Genomic DNA, 14,928 nt, shown 5'->3' on the forward strand with positions numbered 1-14,928 from the left:
CTTGAACCTGGGAGGCAGAGGTTGTGGTGAGCCAAGATTGTGCCATTGCACTCCAGCCTGGGCAACAAGAGTGAAACGCTGCTTCAAAAAAAAAAAAATGTAGAGTATGTCAGTGGGTGATACAAGGCCAGGCAGACAAGGTCTTGGGCAGGGCTTGCGGAGTGGGTTGCAATCTTTAAATAGCACAGCCAGGGAGGGCATCATTGAAAAGGCTACATCTAAGCAAAGACCAGAAGAGGTAAAAGGGTGATCCACTGTGATATCTAAGAGCAGGGAGGTTCCTGGAAGTACAAGTATCCTGTGGCAGGTACTGTCTGGCCTGTCTGAGTAACAGGAAGCTATCTGGCCCGAGTAACAGGAGCTGAGTGGGCACGAAGGTGGGAGAGGACTGAAAGGGCCAGGGTGGGGAGGTAGAGGGCAGTGGCACTATGTGGCTTTGTAGGTCATCTGTATGTAGGTCACTGTCAGTCTTTGACCTTGACTCAGAGTGTCACGGGAACCCTGGGAGGATTCTGAGCGAAGTGTTGACATGGTCTGACTCACATTTTTAAAGTCTCAGCTAAAGCAAAACAACTTTCCTATGCTCCCTCTTTCATAAAATGTAAGAGTTGATTGTCAACCCGATCCCTGAGGAATCCTTTTTATTTCTTCACTTCTTTCCCATCCCCAAATAACTTATGAAAGCCTCCTTAAATAACAGCAAGAGCTGCCACCAACGAGCCTTCATGGGTCCATCATGGGGGTGGAACAGAGCATTGGCATTTGTAGGTATTTTCAATCATGTCTCCATCTTTGAAGATGAAAAGCAGCCTGGGCGAGATGAGAGGATATGGAGAAGGTGGAATCAATGCGGATGTGAAGAGGCCAAAAGTGCATCCTCATACAGGGAGCTAGGAGGCGGGGTCAGAGGTGGGAAGACAAGGAAATTGGCAGCAAACTAGGACTCCTGGGACATCTGGCAAGGCCAGGGAAATGTCCATGTCCAAACCCAGAGAATTATTAAAATCACAACAGTATGCCAGGGACTAGGAGAGAGGAATGCCCCACTCTTAGGGCATTCTCAGCTTAGAATCTGTCAGAGGAGTCCTGGTTTCTCCCATTTCCTGAAACCATTTTCCTGAATGTAAACCTTGTGGCTTTTCATCAGGGGGCCGCAGAGGGCATGCGGTCCATTCCAAAGGATTCCGGTTCTGGTGCTTAGGTTTGGTAGGGAACTCTAAAGAGAGAAGGGATGACACCTCATCCCAAGGAGCTTGGGATCGGGGAGCATTTCTTCCCTAGTTGATGAGGGAAGCAGGGAACTCACGCAGAGCTAACCCCTCCATTCTTTCCTTCTGGGGCTGTGCATCTGTGTCGGGTGCTCAAGTGCTCACTGCACTGCACCCACCACAGGCAGAGCATGACAAAAGGATGCAGATGAGCGAGTGGGGGAGGAGGGCATGAGAGAGAGGACCAGGCAGAAATACGATTCTTCACCCTCCCATCTGTTCTCGCCTGGCTTTTTAGATTCTATTTACGAGCATTATATTCTTAATGAATTTTTGAAGAAAGAGATGAGGAGCTGGCAGACCACTCTCCGCTACCACTAACACCAACTGGTTTTATGGCATGACAGAGGAGAAATAATCAATGCATAAATTAGAGCTTAACGTTGTCATAAACATTGGAGCATCAGGATTTAGTGAGAGGAGAGCAGGCCAAGATATGACAAAGTTGTAATTGGGAGACAGGAAGCGACACTATTTTTCAAAGTAAAATAAAAAAAGGGGGAAAGGAGAGAGATTAGGAGAGAAAATGAAATGCACCATCTTTGCCAGGCTGAGTTACAAATGACCCCTTCAAATTAAAAAATGCCAGCAACTTACGTGATATCAGCATTAGGGTGAAGCCCAAAGACTTCAGGGTTATCTAGGGATGGCAGTGACTGGATGTATTCAAAATACTGGTCTAAGGTTTTGCACAAGGGGATTTTATATCCAGTATAAAAGCAGAATGATGGTTCAAACATCTTCTCACTGAACCAGACCTGTATGTGAGAGAAAACAAAAGAAATAAAATTGATGAGCATCTAAATGAAAACTGCTACAAGAAAGGAGAGAGGGGCCACCTTATTTCCATTTTAATAGAGTTTTTAATACTGATTTTGAGAGTGTCTTAACAATACTACTGATAGAATAATTAGCACATATATGGAGAAAAGAGAGAGGCCAGAACACAATTTGACCTGGCCTCCGTTTAACACCAAAGAGGATATTCACTAAGAGTAAGGACCAGAGAGCAACTCTACAAACTCATTCTCTAATTGAGTCATTTGACAACTCTCAATTCCACTTTAGCAGTAGGAACATACTGCAAAGTCTGTGAGGCCATACCCCTACACGCAAGAGAATATCTGGGCATTTTCATCACCCCACTTCTCCCCAAAGTGGGGCTCATACCAGGAGGATGTCCTTGTGCGCAGTTTCACTCACACAGCACTGAGCCCCAGCACACGGCCAGAAGGGCTCCATGCAAACTCTCCCCTCCCACCTTGCGCTGAAGAGCTTCATTTGCTAATTATGTCCCTGTCCACAAGAAGTAAATGTATTTAGCTGCCTTGCTGTTTGCCTTAAGACATCCCTTTCTTATTCCATATGAATTATCTTTAACAAAACAGTGAGAGAACAAATATATGCTTGGTGTGAATAGACTTATTCTCAGAAAGGAAAAAAAAAACTGATGCTAAATGCCTATGAACCAGATTTGAGGCAATGACTTACGTCTCCCAGAGCAATTTTCCCAGTGGGGAAGGAAATAATGGGAAGACAGGAAGAGTGGAAATGCAGGCATGACATCTGAATTACTCAGAGCACTTGACGGGAAAGAGGGACGGCGCCTTACTCTGGTTGGTCACAGGTTCTCTAGTACCTTCCCTCCATCTCCTTCCTCCAGCTCTTTTTAGATCCAGTGATTGCTCTGAAATACCCTGTGTACTGATTCTCTCTCTGTTTTATCCTATTCAACTCCTATGCATGAGCAGGCTGAGTTTAGAACCAGAACAGAATGAAAGAGAAGAGACACACAGTCCTTCCTTTCAAGGAGCTTGTGACCCAGTGGATGGATGAGCCAATTACTTAATAACCACAATACAAAATGCACTAAGGCAAGAGTCAGAAGGAAATAAAAATAAGCAAAGTACTAAGGAGGTTTAAAGCAGGAACAAAGAACATCCAGGTGAATGTCAGCTGAGGTCTTCTCAAGGAGGTGATTTTTGGAGATAAGACTTGAGGGAGAGGATTTTGACAGGAGAACTTGGAATGGGGAGGTCCCATAAGCAAAGGTATAGAACAACTGATGCAAAAATGAGAAGCAAGTTAAGGGAATAGTGGAATATAGGGTGAACCCAATGTAGTCGTAAGAGATAGGACAGGAAGGGTGAGGTGAGGTCTACCACGGATAACTGTTGATGTCAGGGTGAGGACTGGTGATTAGTTTAAGAAATGGAGAGTAGTTGAAAGTTATTAAAGAGAACAGTGTTATGGGCATGGTCATTACTTGGAAACATTAGATTTTTCACGATGTAGATGACTTAAATGGCAGGAAGACACCCTAAGAGGGCAAAGGCCATGGGTCCTCAGCACACAGATGACAAATAACCACACTAAATTCTGTGTTGCCAGATGACATGTATGTGTAAGAGCAAAATGAAGTTTATTCCTGTTTTCCCAGCACTTTATACACACACGAATAGCTGAGTTTCACCAAATTTGGAGGCTATTTTGGGGCAAAGTCAAAATATGAAATATGAAATCTACATGGAGCTACTATGTTAGTCATCCCCCACGAACACCCAATACAGTTCTGCAATTGGTTTTAGCAGAGAGACTCTGTAAGATGCTGAGAACAGAGAAAGCAAGGTTCAAAGAAAAGCCTGAGATTGAAAGTCAGAGGGACAGGGGATGCCATATGCAGGCATGAGTTTACAGTGGAACTGCTTCTCCCATGGGCAACTCTGGATGACATAGTCGGGGTAAAGTGGAGGCAGTGCAGGCAGGTAGCTGGTCAGAAGGCAAGCCTGGGGCTGAGGATGAGATCAAACAGGTGAAGGCAGGGTGTGGGGGCTGTGGGGCTTTTGTGCAGCCTTTCTCAAGAGGGTTGCTGCTCCCAGGTTTGTGTGGTAAGCTCATGCCCTTAGGGTCAGAGACCTAAACTCACTCTGGTTATTGATGACCATCTGCAACAGATCCAAGCTAGACAGAAATGAATGAGGGAAAGCAACAAGACAGGAGGTTGGAGAGGATGTAGGGCAAAGAGAAGATTCAGTAGGATAAGGAAGTGGGGTGTCCAACAGTTAGAGAATTGAAGCCACTGAAGGTTGTGCTACTCTTAGGGAAGTCCCGAGAGAGGGGGAGGGAATGAGCCCACAGAAGCTACTCAGGGGCAAATGAATGGGAAAATAGTAGGATGAACTTTTGACTTCAGGCACTAATTGCTGAGAATGGAGTCCAGAGAGACCAGAATCAGATGATAGAAGGGAGTAACATAACTCAGGTGAGGAGGGAGCTGCTGTTAACTTGGGAACAGCCAACCAACTGGGGCCTGGATACAGAACCCTGTGCTTTTAGATCAGGAAGTCTGTACAACTAAGGCCCAGAATCTTGGGTTTCTAGGAGAGGGTTGAGGTCAGCCGACTAGTCCTCTATGGCCTGAAATGCCAAATGTCAGGGTACAGGGAAGAAGTAGAAGAGAAAGAAAGGCAGGAGAGGGGTCAGAAAGGGGAATCCCCCTGGCTTGAGCTCTTGAAGGTGGAGCAGGCTTCCTCCCCCTCCCTGTGTTCCCGGCTCAGACATCTCCCTGGAGGCTCTGGACCAACACAGCAGCTTTCCGTTGTCACTATCTACATGCTGAAGAATTCCAGATCCTTATCTCCATGCCTGAGCTCCACCATGACCTCCGGATCTGTACATCCAGGTGCCTCGTTCACCAGCATTCAGGCATTTGTTCTTTTATTCAACAAATATTTACTGAGCACTTACATGTGTTGGGCTCTGTTTCCGGTGCTCAGACTTTGGCACTGATGTAATAAGACAAAGTCCCTGCCCTCATGGCAGTTACAGTCTTAGACAACTTGATTTGGATGTCTAATAGACATCTCAAATGTTATATGATCAAAACCGAACTCTTAATTTCCAGCCCCAGCCAATAAAACTCATTCCTGCAGCAGTTCTTCCTCTTCTCTGTAAAAACTCATTCCTGCTGCAGTCCTTCCTCTTCTCTGTAAATAGCCCCATTCTGCGTCCAGTGACTTAAGTCAAAACTAGGGGTGACCCTGACTCCCCTTTTCTTTCACCTATGCACTTGATCCCATCAGCATTCTGCTGGTACTCTTGGTGAATTATATTCTGAAGCTAACCACATCTTAGTCTCCATTGCTAAAACTCCGACTTTAGGTACTTTTACAATTATTCTAACAAAGTATACTTATTAAGACACCTTTTTTTTTCTCCTTTGAATCTCAAGTACAGAGGTGAGTTTCTCACACTCCCGAGTTTATTATTTTTATAAATCTAGGTCCCTTTTATTTTAATTTTTCCCCATTCTGTCCAGATATCCACTCACTGTCTCCTTTTCCCTCTGAGGGCATCTGTTTAAGTGTACTTGATATATGTCCTAGAACATGTATTTATCCTTGTGAGCTATGCATATATTCCTTTGTAGATCTCCCTTTATTTGTTTTAAAGCTGTGCACTCAACACTATTTGTAAGACCTATGCATGATATCATATAGATCATTGCTTCCAAATGCTACATTATATGCCGCCATAGGCCTCTATAACAGGTAACTTATCAATTTCCCCATGATGGATACCTAAGTTGCCTTCAACTTCCCACTACCACCAACAATGCTATGAATAATCTCTTTGGTACATTCTGAGAATGACTCTGGGGCATATACCCAGGAGGAGGATTCTGGTTCAGAAGGTAGTTGTGTCACACACTTGATATGACTGTGACCACCAGGCTGCACCCCACAGGGGGAGCAATAGTATGCCATGGTGCTCACCTACCGCATCTTATCTATTCCCTTAGGAGTCTTGGGTTTTTGTAGTGGATGCTGCGATGTGCCACCCGATCCTCATTCAGGAGCAGGTACTCACTCCCCCCGCTGTCTGGAGTGTTGGATGCTTTGAGATCACAGCACTGTCCTTCCCCAGGAACTGCCCTAGCAGGAGGGAGCTGCCTCAGTCAAGGTCATGTCTTGGAGGAAGGATGGGGAGGAAGCACTTGAATGCAAATCTCCACCTCTGTTTCTAGGAAAACCAATCTACGATGCTTGCTTTCAGCTCCAAACACAATGCTGCCATGAATATTTTTCTACGAGTCCATTTGTGGACTCTTTCTAGAAATGTTCTGGGATATATTTACCTGAGATACCTAATTTCATTAAGTATTACTGGACTGCTTTCCAGGAGGTCTGTGTCCATTTGACCTCCCAGCAGCAGGGCTCCTCCCTCTGCACATCCTCACCAACACTTACTATTTTTCACAGTTCTCCATATGTAGCTTCAAGAAAAACTTGCTAAAACATGTAAAGGCTAAAAATCCACTTTCTAGTCAACCCCCAGCTTATCAAAATACTCCCAAAGCTTGTGCTTTGCTGTTGAGGCTTTAATTTTGTCAAGAAAAAAGAATCATTTAAGTAGAGAATTACCAGTATAGGTCCCAATATAAATAATTTAATAACCATAAAAGACATCTTTTTTTTTTTCCACTTAGGTGTTGTATATTACATCCCTAAAATGTAAAAAATTTTAAGAAGAGTTTGAGTCTGGTAGGTGTTATTTTTTATATTCATCCTTGATGTGAAAGCCACAATTGCTAAGAAATAATTTTCTCTAGAAAATATTTATCAGCATGTTACATGTGGATTTTATTTGGCACACAGAAAAAGTGAATACTTCCTCAATTTCCAATTGTCCATCCTAATAGAAGAGATGAGAAAACTCAAAATATGATTAATCCCCCAATCACTTATTTTGGGGCTTGAAATCACCATGAGACTTCTCACTCACAGGAAGAGGCACAGAAACGAGGCACAGTTTTCCCTCACAAGTCAGATGCACAGGAATGGGGAATATGGAGGAGGGGCGATTGGGGAGAGGACCTGGGCACAAGCAGTTTCATCTATATGGAAAAGGAGTTATAGACCAATGAGAACTGACCACTGCTCTGCTCCACACCACAAGCAGATTGTTGGTTGGTTTTTGTTTTTGTTTTTCTGAGATGGAGTCTCACTCTGTAACCAGGCTGGAATGCAGTGGTGAGATCCCTGTTCACTGCAACCTCTGCCTCCCAGGTTCAAGTGATTCTTCTGCCTCAGCCTCCCAAGTAGCTGGGACTACAGGAACTCGCCACCACGCCCGGCTACTTTTTGTATTTTTAGTAGAGACAGGGTTTCACCATATTGGCCAGGCTGGTCTAGAACTCCTGACCTCGTGATCCGCCCACCTCAGCCTCCCAAAGTGCTGGGATTACAGGCGTGAGCCACCGCACCTGGCCCAATTGCTGGTTGTTTTGTGTGTGTGTGTATGTGTGTGTGTGTGTGTGTAAGCACACACATGCGTTTGTTTCTTGGCTAATTCTTTGCAGCAGCTCTGCTGTATGCTTAAGTTTGGCAGACCTATTACAAATAAAAAAATTGGAAAATACAGTGAAATGTGTCTCCAAACTTTATTTTTCTAAGTTGACTTACTCTGGCAAAGCAATTAAGTAGACGTTTGTCAAAGTCATCTGTCACTCTGCCTCCATATTGTACTTCTCCGATCATGTACCGAACCGTATTCCATGATACACCCTTTATTAAAAGTAAAAAAGGATTATTCATTGTCAACCCAAACACATCATTATAAACATTTCAGGTCTTTCCCTAGAGAAAAGGTCTCGAAAAGGAAGCACTCACTAGACTCGCATTTAAAATTATTCATAGTCTTATATTAATAACTCTTTCACTATTACATGGCTGGAACCACTACAGTTTGTTCACCAAGAAAAAATCTACAATACTAAACACTGGTAAGTATCTGCACGTATATTATTTAAAATAGGGAAAAAAGACTATTTTTCACTCTGGGGATATAATTACCTATAATACTCATTGTAGTAATGCCAAGCTGTTACAGAGGAGAAAAGTGGTGTTTAGTGAAGAAAGGAGGAAGATCAAGTAATCATCACTTTAATATGCTTTCTTAGTAATATATTTTCTGGAATTATGAGAACAAGAAAATTATTTATCCACAAGATTTTTTCTCAGTGCAATCCTCTGCCATCCTCTGCATTTCATTGTGTGTGCTAAAACTACATCAAAATATTTATTCATTTCTAGAGCAATTTTATACTAGGAATATATTGCAATTTAGCAGTTTTTTTAAACCCTTGATATATTTGAGTTAGGAGAAATAAAGATATCTGCTTTTTGTTTACTTTTTCTTGGTTAAAATTTTATTTTTCAGCTTGGTTGCCTTTCAAAGCAACTATTTTAAGGTAACTATTATTTGTATGTACCAAAATGATAAATGACCACAGAATATGGACACATAGAAAATAACTTTTCATCAGACTGCTATACTTTTAATTTCATATCCCTTTGTCATTTCAAGGAAAAGTTACGGTTTGGTTCTAGAGTAAAAACTCATCATGGCTTACCATCCCCATACTGAGGCTGCAGGATCTCTAATTACCTTGCCCGACTCTGGGAAGGAAGAGGGGGCCAGACTGTATAGAGAGCCATAGTTAATGAGCCCTTATTATGCACTGCGTACTGTGCTTTCACAAATACTAACTCTTTCCTTCCTCACAGAAACAATGGCCATTTTATAGATGAGGAAACAGGCTCCCAGGCTCATTGACTTGCCAAAGATTATAGAAAAAACAAATTTCCAACCCTTTATATGTGTAAAAGGACAATAGAGATTACGTTCTTAGCTCTGTGACCTTGAGGAAGTCTCTTAGTCTCTCTTGTCTGTTACCTCATCAGTAAAATGGGTAATAAATAAATAAATAATGCCTTTGTTATTGATCTCACAGAGTTGTGAAGATAAAAATGAGATCCTGCATACATGAGAACTTTGAAAACTGCAAAGTGTCATATGATGACGAATGACCATTACTAGAAAGTATTGTTATTCATAGGCATAAGCTGAGCAGTTAAGAAATGACTTAAGGTGGAAAAGAACTTTCACATGGGATGGCAGATACCGTCTTCACTTCTGAAGAGGCAGGAGTAGGACCAGTGAGGAGAAGCTTGACCTACGGCACACCTTCTCTTGAAGGGCCCTGTGGCCCTTGAGTGTAACATGAGGAAAGATGCGGTATTCTGCCACCCACTGAGTTAGTTAGCTTCCGTGGTATGTGTGTGTTGGGGGCGGGGACAGGCTGCCCCAGCAAGTGCCTGATTAGAACAAGTCCCTTCAAAGGGGGCTCCATGGGGCTCAGCAAATTCACACCGCATCATAGACTTCAAATGACCGTAGAACCCTGATTTAAGAAGAGTAATAAAAACAGGAAAAAAGGCACAATTTCACTCACTTTTTTAATATCGCATTCATCAAGGTGATTCTGAATAAACTGAACACTGGCTGAAAAGTCAGCGGAATTGAATTCGTAGGGAATATTCCATCCTAAGGGGCCAAACTTTCGTCGCTCCTTAAAAACACCAAAGAAAAGTAAGTATTGCGTGTACCTGATTCCATTTTTATTGCTATAAAAATACAGTAAAATTAAGGCTATATTATCAAAATCAATTGACATTAGTTTAAAAGAATAGTATATACAATTTTGGATATACAGTCATGTCGCTTAACAATGGGGTTAGCTTCTGAGAAATGCATCATTAAGCAATTTCCTCATTATGCGAACATCTTCGAGGTGCTTACACAAACCTAGATGGTACAGCCTACACACACCTAGGCTACATGAGGTAGCCTATCACTCTCAGGCTACAAACCTGTGCAGCATGTAACTGGACTGACTACTGCAGGCAACTATAACACAATGGTAGGTATTTGTGTATGTAGACATATCTAAACACAGAAAAGGTATAGTAAAAGTACATTATACTCTCATGGGACCACCACCATATATGCAATCCATGTTGACTGAAACATTATGTGGCATATAGCCATATTAGAAATATTACTTCATGGCTCTACAGCTAACTGGTTTATACAAACAAATCTCCAAAGATTTGTCAAGTTGGAGTTTTTGGGTTTGTTTATTTTTAAAGTCTAGGTCTCCACTGACAACTCAAAAAAATGCAGTAGGTGCTCAACAAATATCTGTTGAATGAACTGTTATTCTACATTGGACTCCCGAAAGTTTGAAATGTCAAATGCAAGGGTTTGAATTTTTTCCACTGGATTACCTAAACCTCTCTCAAGAGCACTTAGATTCTGTGATGACTTCACTTGGCAATCTTGTCATTTCAAATTTTGAAAACTAAAACCTTCTGTTGTACACATGACGTGTCTGTCTTGAAACTTTCACGTGATCCTCATTTGTTTTCCTCTACTTAATCAAAGAGGGCCCAAGAGACTCCTGTGCAATAGTGGCTAACTGTTTACAAATGCCAAATCACCCATAAATAATCAAACTGGACTCAGAGCAAATGATTCAATTGTTTTGATATTCCGGAGAGCATTTTAAAGGTATGGCAAGTATTAGACCTGATAGCTCCAAGAACTGATCATCCAACAAACTACATAGATGAGTCCAGATGTTTCCAAGGCATCAGCTTTTCCTATCCCAATACATAATCAGTCTCTAAGGAAGATCCAATGATTTATTAGATTGTTCCTAGATCCTAATTCTAGTGCCTAAGGTAAGGACCCATGTGGAGAGTAGAATCCCTCTACATCTACGGGAAGGTTTAATTCTACTCTTTTACCTCTAAGTATATACTAACTTTTCTTTTTCTTTTCTGCCTTCCCCAACTCAATACACACACACACACGCACACACGCACGCACACATTGCCATGTTCACAAGCCATTCCAATCCTTCTTGCTGTAGCTATTCCATGCTTCAGATCCTGAATAATCCCACCATTTAAAAAAAATCTAAATAAATTTTTGCTTGGACAAGTTCATGAACAGATCAGAGAAGAAATTCAGAAAATTCAAAGGTTTTAATTACTGAGTTTCAGGGTATGCTTTTAAAGTATTTAGTAAACCATTAAGATTAATTTGGGTCTAGATGTTCTGACCCTGGGAGATCAGACGAAGGGCAATAATAATAATAATAATAAGAGTAGCGCTTAAAAACGTAAAGTACTACTGTTACCTCTAGACCTAAACTTCTTTAGTTAAGGTTGTCAGGCATTAGAGATTTGTGCTATGTGACACCCACTCCTATTCCTTAGCTAATCTGATCCAATGTAGAAAGCCAGCCCAGAAAGAACTGACCAGATTCCTTCTCCCAGGAATTTGAACTTAGGGTTTGTAATTGCTATCTGGGGCTTAGACTAGGAAAACTTGTAAACTGAGGAGCTGTGAGGAACCATCTTCCACCCTGTACTTAGAGGAGGTGAGAAGGAGCAGAGGCCACAGCCTTGAAGGTAGGAGAGACTGTGTGGTCCCAGCTGCAAGGGCGGGAGCCTTGGTCCCTAACACTGTTTCTCTTGACAGCTTCCTGCTTTCTAGTCCCAGCATTCATGTTGCCTTGGTTTTTGTTTTGTGGGTTTTTTTTTAGATGTTTCATATTGAAATATATGGTCTTATAACCAGATTTTGAGCCTTGACAGTGAAAAACACGTCTTCTATTTTTGTCTCCCCTTTTGCACCTTGGGGGAAAGAATCATGGTTGCCTAATAAACACTGGTCAATTATTACCAGGGCAGAAGGAACCCTTCCTCTGTAAGAGGTCAATGCTGAGGCTGACCCAGGGTTTGACATTTCTGAAGTGGACCTCAGAGACATTGAGGTGAGCCTCTTCCAGATTATCCCAGGAGCAAGGGTGGGTTGAGAGGGTTATGGGCTATTAACATGAAAATTCATACAGCTAGCCCTTTTAGTTCTCGGAATTTCTTCCATCTTGAGGACTTTGAAGAGAAGAATGCTAATGACTTATTAGTGAAATGTGGATGTTTTCCCATTTTTGAAAAAGAGAATCAGAATTTACACCATTAGTTTTACCTAGGTGTTTGACTTAATTTTTAAATTTTAATGTTCAATTAGATGGATGGCCGAATGAAAAATAACTCCAATTACTAAAGCTGCTCAAATGGGCTCTATGGAAACACTCCTATTTATATGCACTGAGTCATTGCAATTTAGTTGTTCCTTAAAATGTGAGTTTTGAAAATTGCCCTAATGCTGAGATTTGCTTCATGTTTATATTTCTTACTACCAGTTTTCATCTAAAGCATTTACTTTTTAAGTCAGTTCACTAAAGTCATAAACTGATTAGCTCATCTTGGGAAAATAAAAAAGCCCCAAATCTTAGTGGGTGCCTTTTCTTTCACAAATGAAGTCATTTCATCTTCTTGCTATTTTTTTTTAATTACCTTGGAATACTATCAGGATAGACTCAAACAACTAGAACCTAAGAGCTCATTGGGAAGATCAAAGCAAGGGGTTTTGCTAGACTTATTTGGAATACTGAATTTCTTCAGTTTAATTAACATTTTTGAAACCATGGGATGAGTCCTATGCAATACAATAAAAAATATTAAAATGGATGCATTTTCAAGAAGTTTTAATCTGTTGCAAAAATAAGACTTAGAGACAAGAAAAAGAACAATGGGATAGTGAATATAATTAACTGTCAACATTTCACAGATGATAAGCCTGAAGGAGACGTTCAATCTGAGGCTTCTGGGAAGAATAAAACTGAAGCTGGTCTTTGCAAAGGGGAGAGAAGAGACTTTCAGGGTTGGCAAAGGCCGTGAGCAGAATTAGGAACACAAATCCTGTGACTCATGGAGAAGAAGGCTGCAGACAGAAGGTTCTACTTCAGCAGAGGACTAACTCTGGTGAGTAGCAGCAACTCAGTGTTCACATGCTTCAAGGCATGGAACGCAGACAGATTTGAATGTTAAAACTTCATTTGACAGAAGGGAGTGACTATACATCATCAAGCTGGTGAGTGATGATTTTAGGAAAACCAGTCCACTCCTTACTTAATTTGACTAATACAGTTTCTTCTTTTCTTTTCACAGAATATGCAAAACTCTGAACTACTAAAGAAATATGGAAAATGTGGAATCATGAAAAACTCCTTAGAACACTGATGAAAAGTTGTTCAACCATTTTAATGATGTTAGAGCCATTTCCAGTTTTACGTTAGGCTCTACCTCTGCAGTTCCCACAGAGCTGCAGAATCATTTCACAGCTTCAAAAGAAGACAACTGGATTTATCTATCTAACTCCAGTAACTGGAGCTAATATACAAAGAAAAATACAAGCCACACTAGACAATGTAAGGGAAACTTTACTAGGTAAAAATAGTTAACAGAAACAGCCAGAACCTCTGGGAAACACTACGGGGCAGAGTGTAAAAGATAAACTTGTATCATATTATTATAATTATTCAAAGACATTTAAATGAGAGATTTTATAATCATCTCTCCCCAAAGCAAGAATTTTATATACATTAAATTTGAAAGGAATGTTTATCAAGGCTCAGACTTGAGAAAGAAAACAAACAAAATATAGGGGAAGCAAACACTTTTCTGAATGAAAACTGTTAATAGTGAGATTCCCTGGGTCCTAGGCCTGTTTTATTTACTATCTAAGTAATTTTTAAGGGCATGATAAAATTTCCAAGTTTGCCACTGCCACTACAGGCCCTTAGAGATCCTAATCAATAACTTTAGCTAAAAAAGAAAAATGGAAAAAAAAAAAGACCACCTCACCTCACAGAGTTATATATAAGCTGTTTGAAAAGTCAGAAAGAAATATGCAGTTCAATGTGGACAAGCCAAGGTGATGGGGAGAAAAACTCCAGACTATGAAACAGATATAAAAATGGTTCAAGACTCTTCCCTTAAGGGTTGTGGCCATTTGGCCATTATTTTCAATTCTTGCCGCATATCAGGATCACTTGGAAGTTTTTAAAAAGACTGAGCTCCTTCCTTTTGGCCTCCTGGGGATTTTGACTTAAGCGTCCTGTTCTGGGGCCCAGGCATTGGCTGAGAAGACAATTGTAGATAATTGGCTGAGAAGACCATTGCTTAAGACATTTACTCGGTCCAACACATACCTCAAAGAGCAGCATGTCTACAATCAATAGGAAAAAAAAATAACCCATAGAACATTGTTCTGATCTTCTGCAGGAGGTGTTAGGAGGTGGCTAAAAATGTAATGATTGAGTTTCAAAAGACTAAGACTTTGGAGGAAAATGTGCTTAAAATTAAAATCCCAAAGGGTGAATGTGGGCTTGCTCTGAAACCGAGAACGACGCTACACTGGATGCTACACTGCCCAGGAAAGCGTAGAGACAGAATACTGAGGCCAGAGAGAAGCTTCCCTCTTAGGTAATCTTCAAGAGGATGCTGAAATATTCTCAGAGAGTGGCAGCCAAACGGAGACCAGGCACACACCAGGGTCCCGGGAATAAAAGGCTCCCATAGGGAGGGCAGAAAGGCCACTGGCAAAAGTAGAGACATCACTGGACTGCAGCAGGGGTGGGGGCTTCAGCAGGAACTTCCCCTCTCAGAGTAGGTGCTACTGCCCTGTATGGATAGTAAGTTGCTGGAGGAGAGGGGGAGTGGCGGGGAGCAGAGCTTAGTGCGGGCGTTGCCTCATGCATCTATGCACGTTCCCATGGCAGCGCCCAGGGCACCCTCCTCCTGGGAAAGCCTGCTCCCACCTCAAGAATAAAGCAAACCACACCCTCCACCACTCTTCTACCCAAGTTATCCTTGACCAGCCAAATCTACTTCCCCTTCTCCCA

The 14,928-nt window shown here is 41.6% G+C and overlaps 1 protein-coding gene across 1 annotated transcript in view; it reads right to left on the bottom strand.

Moving 5' to 3' along the window:
• The window catches only part of DNAH8 (dynein, axonemal, heavy chain 8), a 335,359-nt gene that overhangs the window by 40,998 nt on the left and 279,433 nt on the right, over positions 1 to 14,928 (bottom strand). Inside the window, exons 85-87 of the mRNA XM_011944829.1 lie at positions 9,565 to 9,681; positions 7,733 to 7,834; positions 1,866 to 2,026 (exon numbers count right to left, since the gene is read on the bottom strand). Of these exons, the coding sequence (XP_011800219.1) occupies positions 1,866 to 2,026; positions 7,733 to 7,834; positions 9,565 to 9,681 (380 nt within the window). The remainder of the gene's footprint in view (positions 1 to 1,865; positions 2,027 to 7,732; positions 7,835 to 9,564; positions 9,682 to 14,928) is intronic.

Source organism: Colobus angolensis, unplaced genomic scaffold, assembly GCF_000951035.1.
Source record: "Colobus angolensis palliatus isolate OR3802 unplaced genomic scaffold, Cang.pa_1.0 Scaffold105, whole genome shotgun sequence".
In the NCBI taxonomy this organism is placed as follows: domain Eukaryota; kingdom Metazoa; phylum Chordata; class Mammalia; order Primates; family Cercopithecidae; genus Colobus; species Colobus angolensis.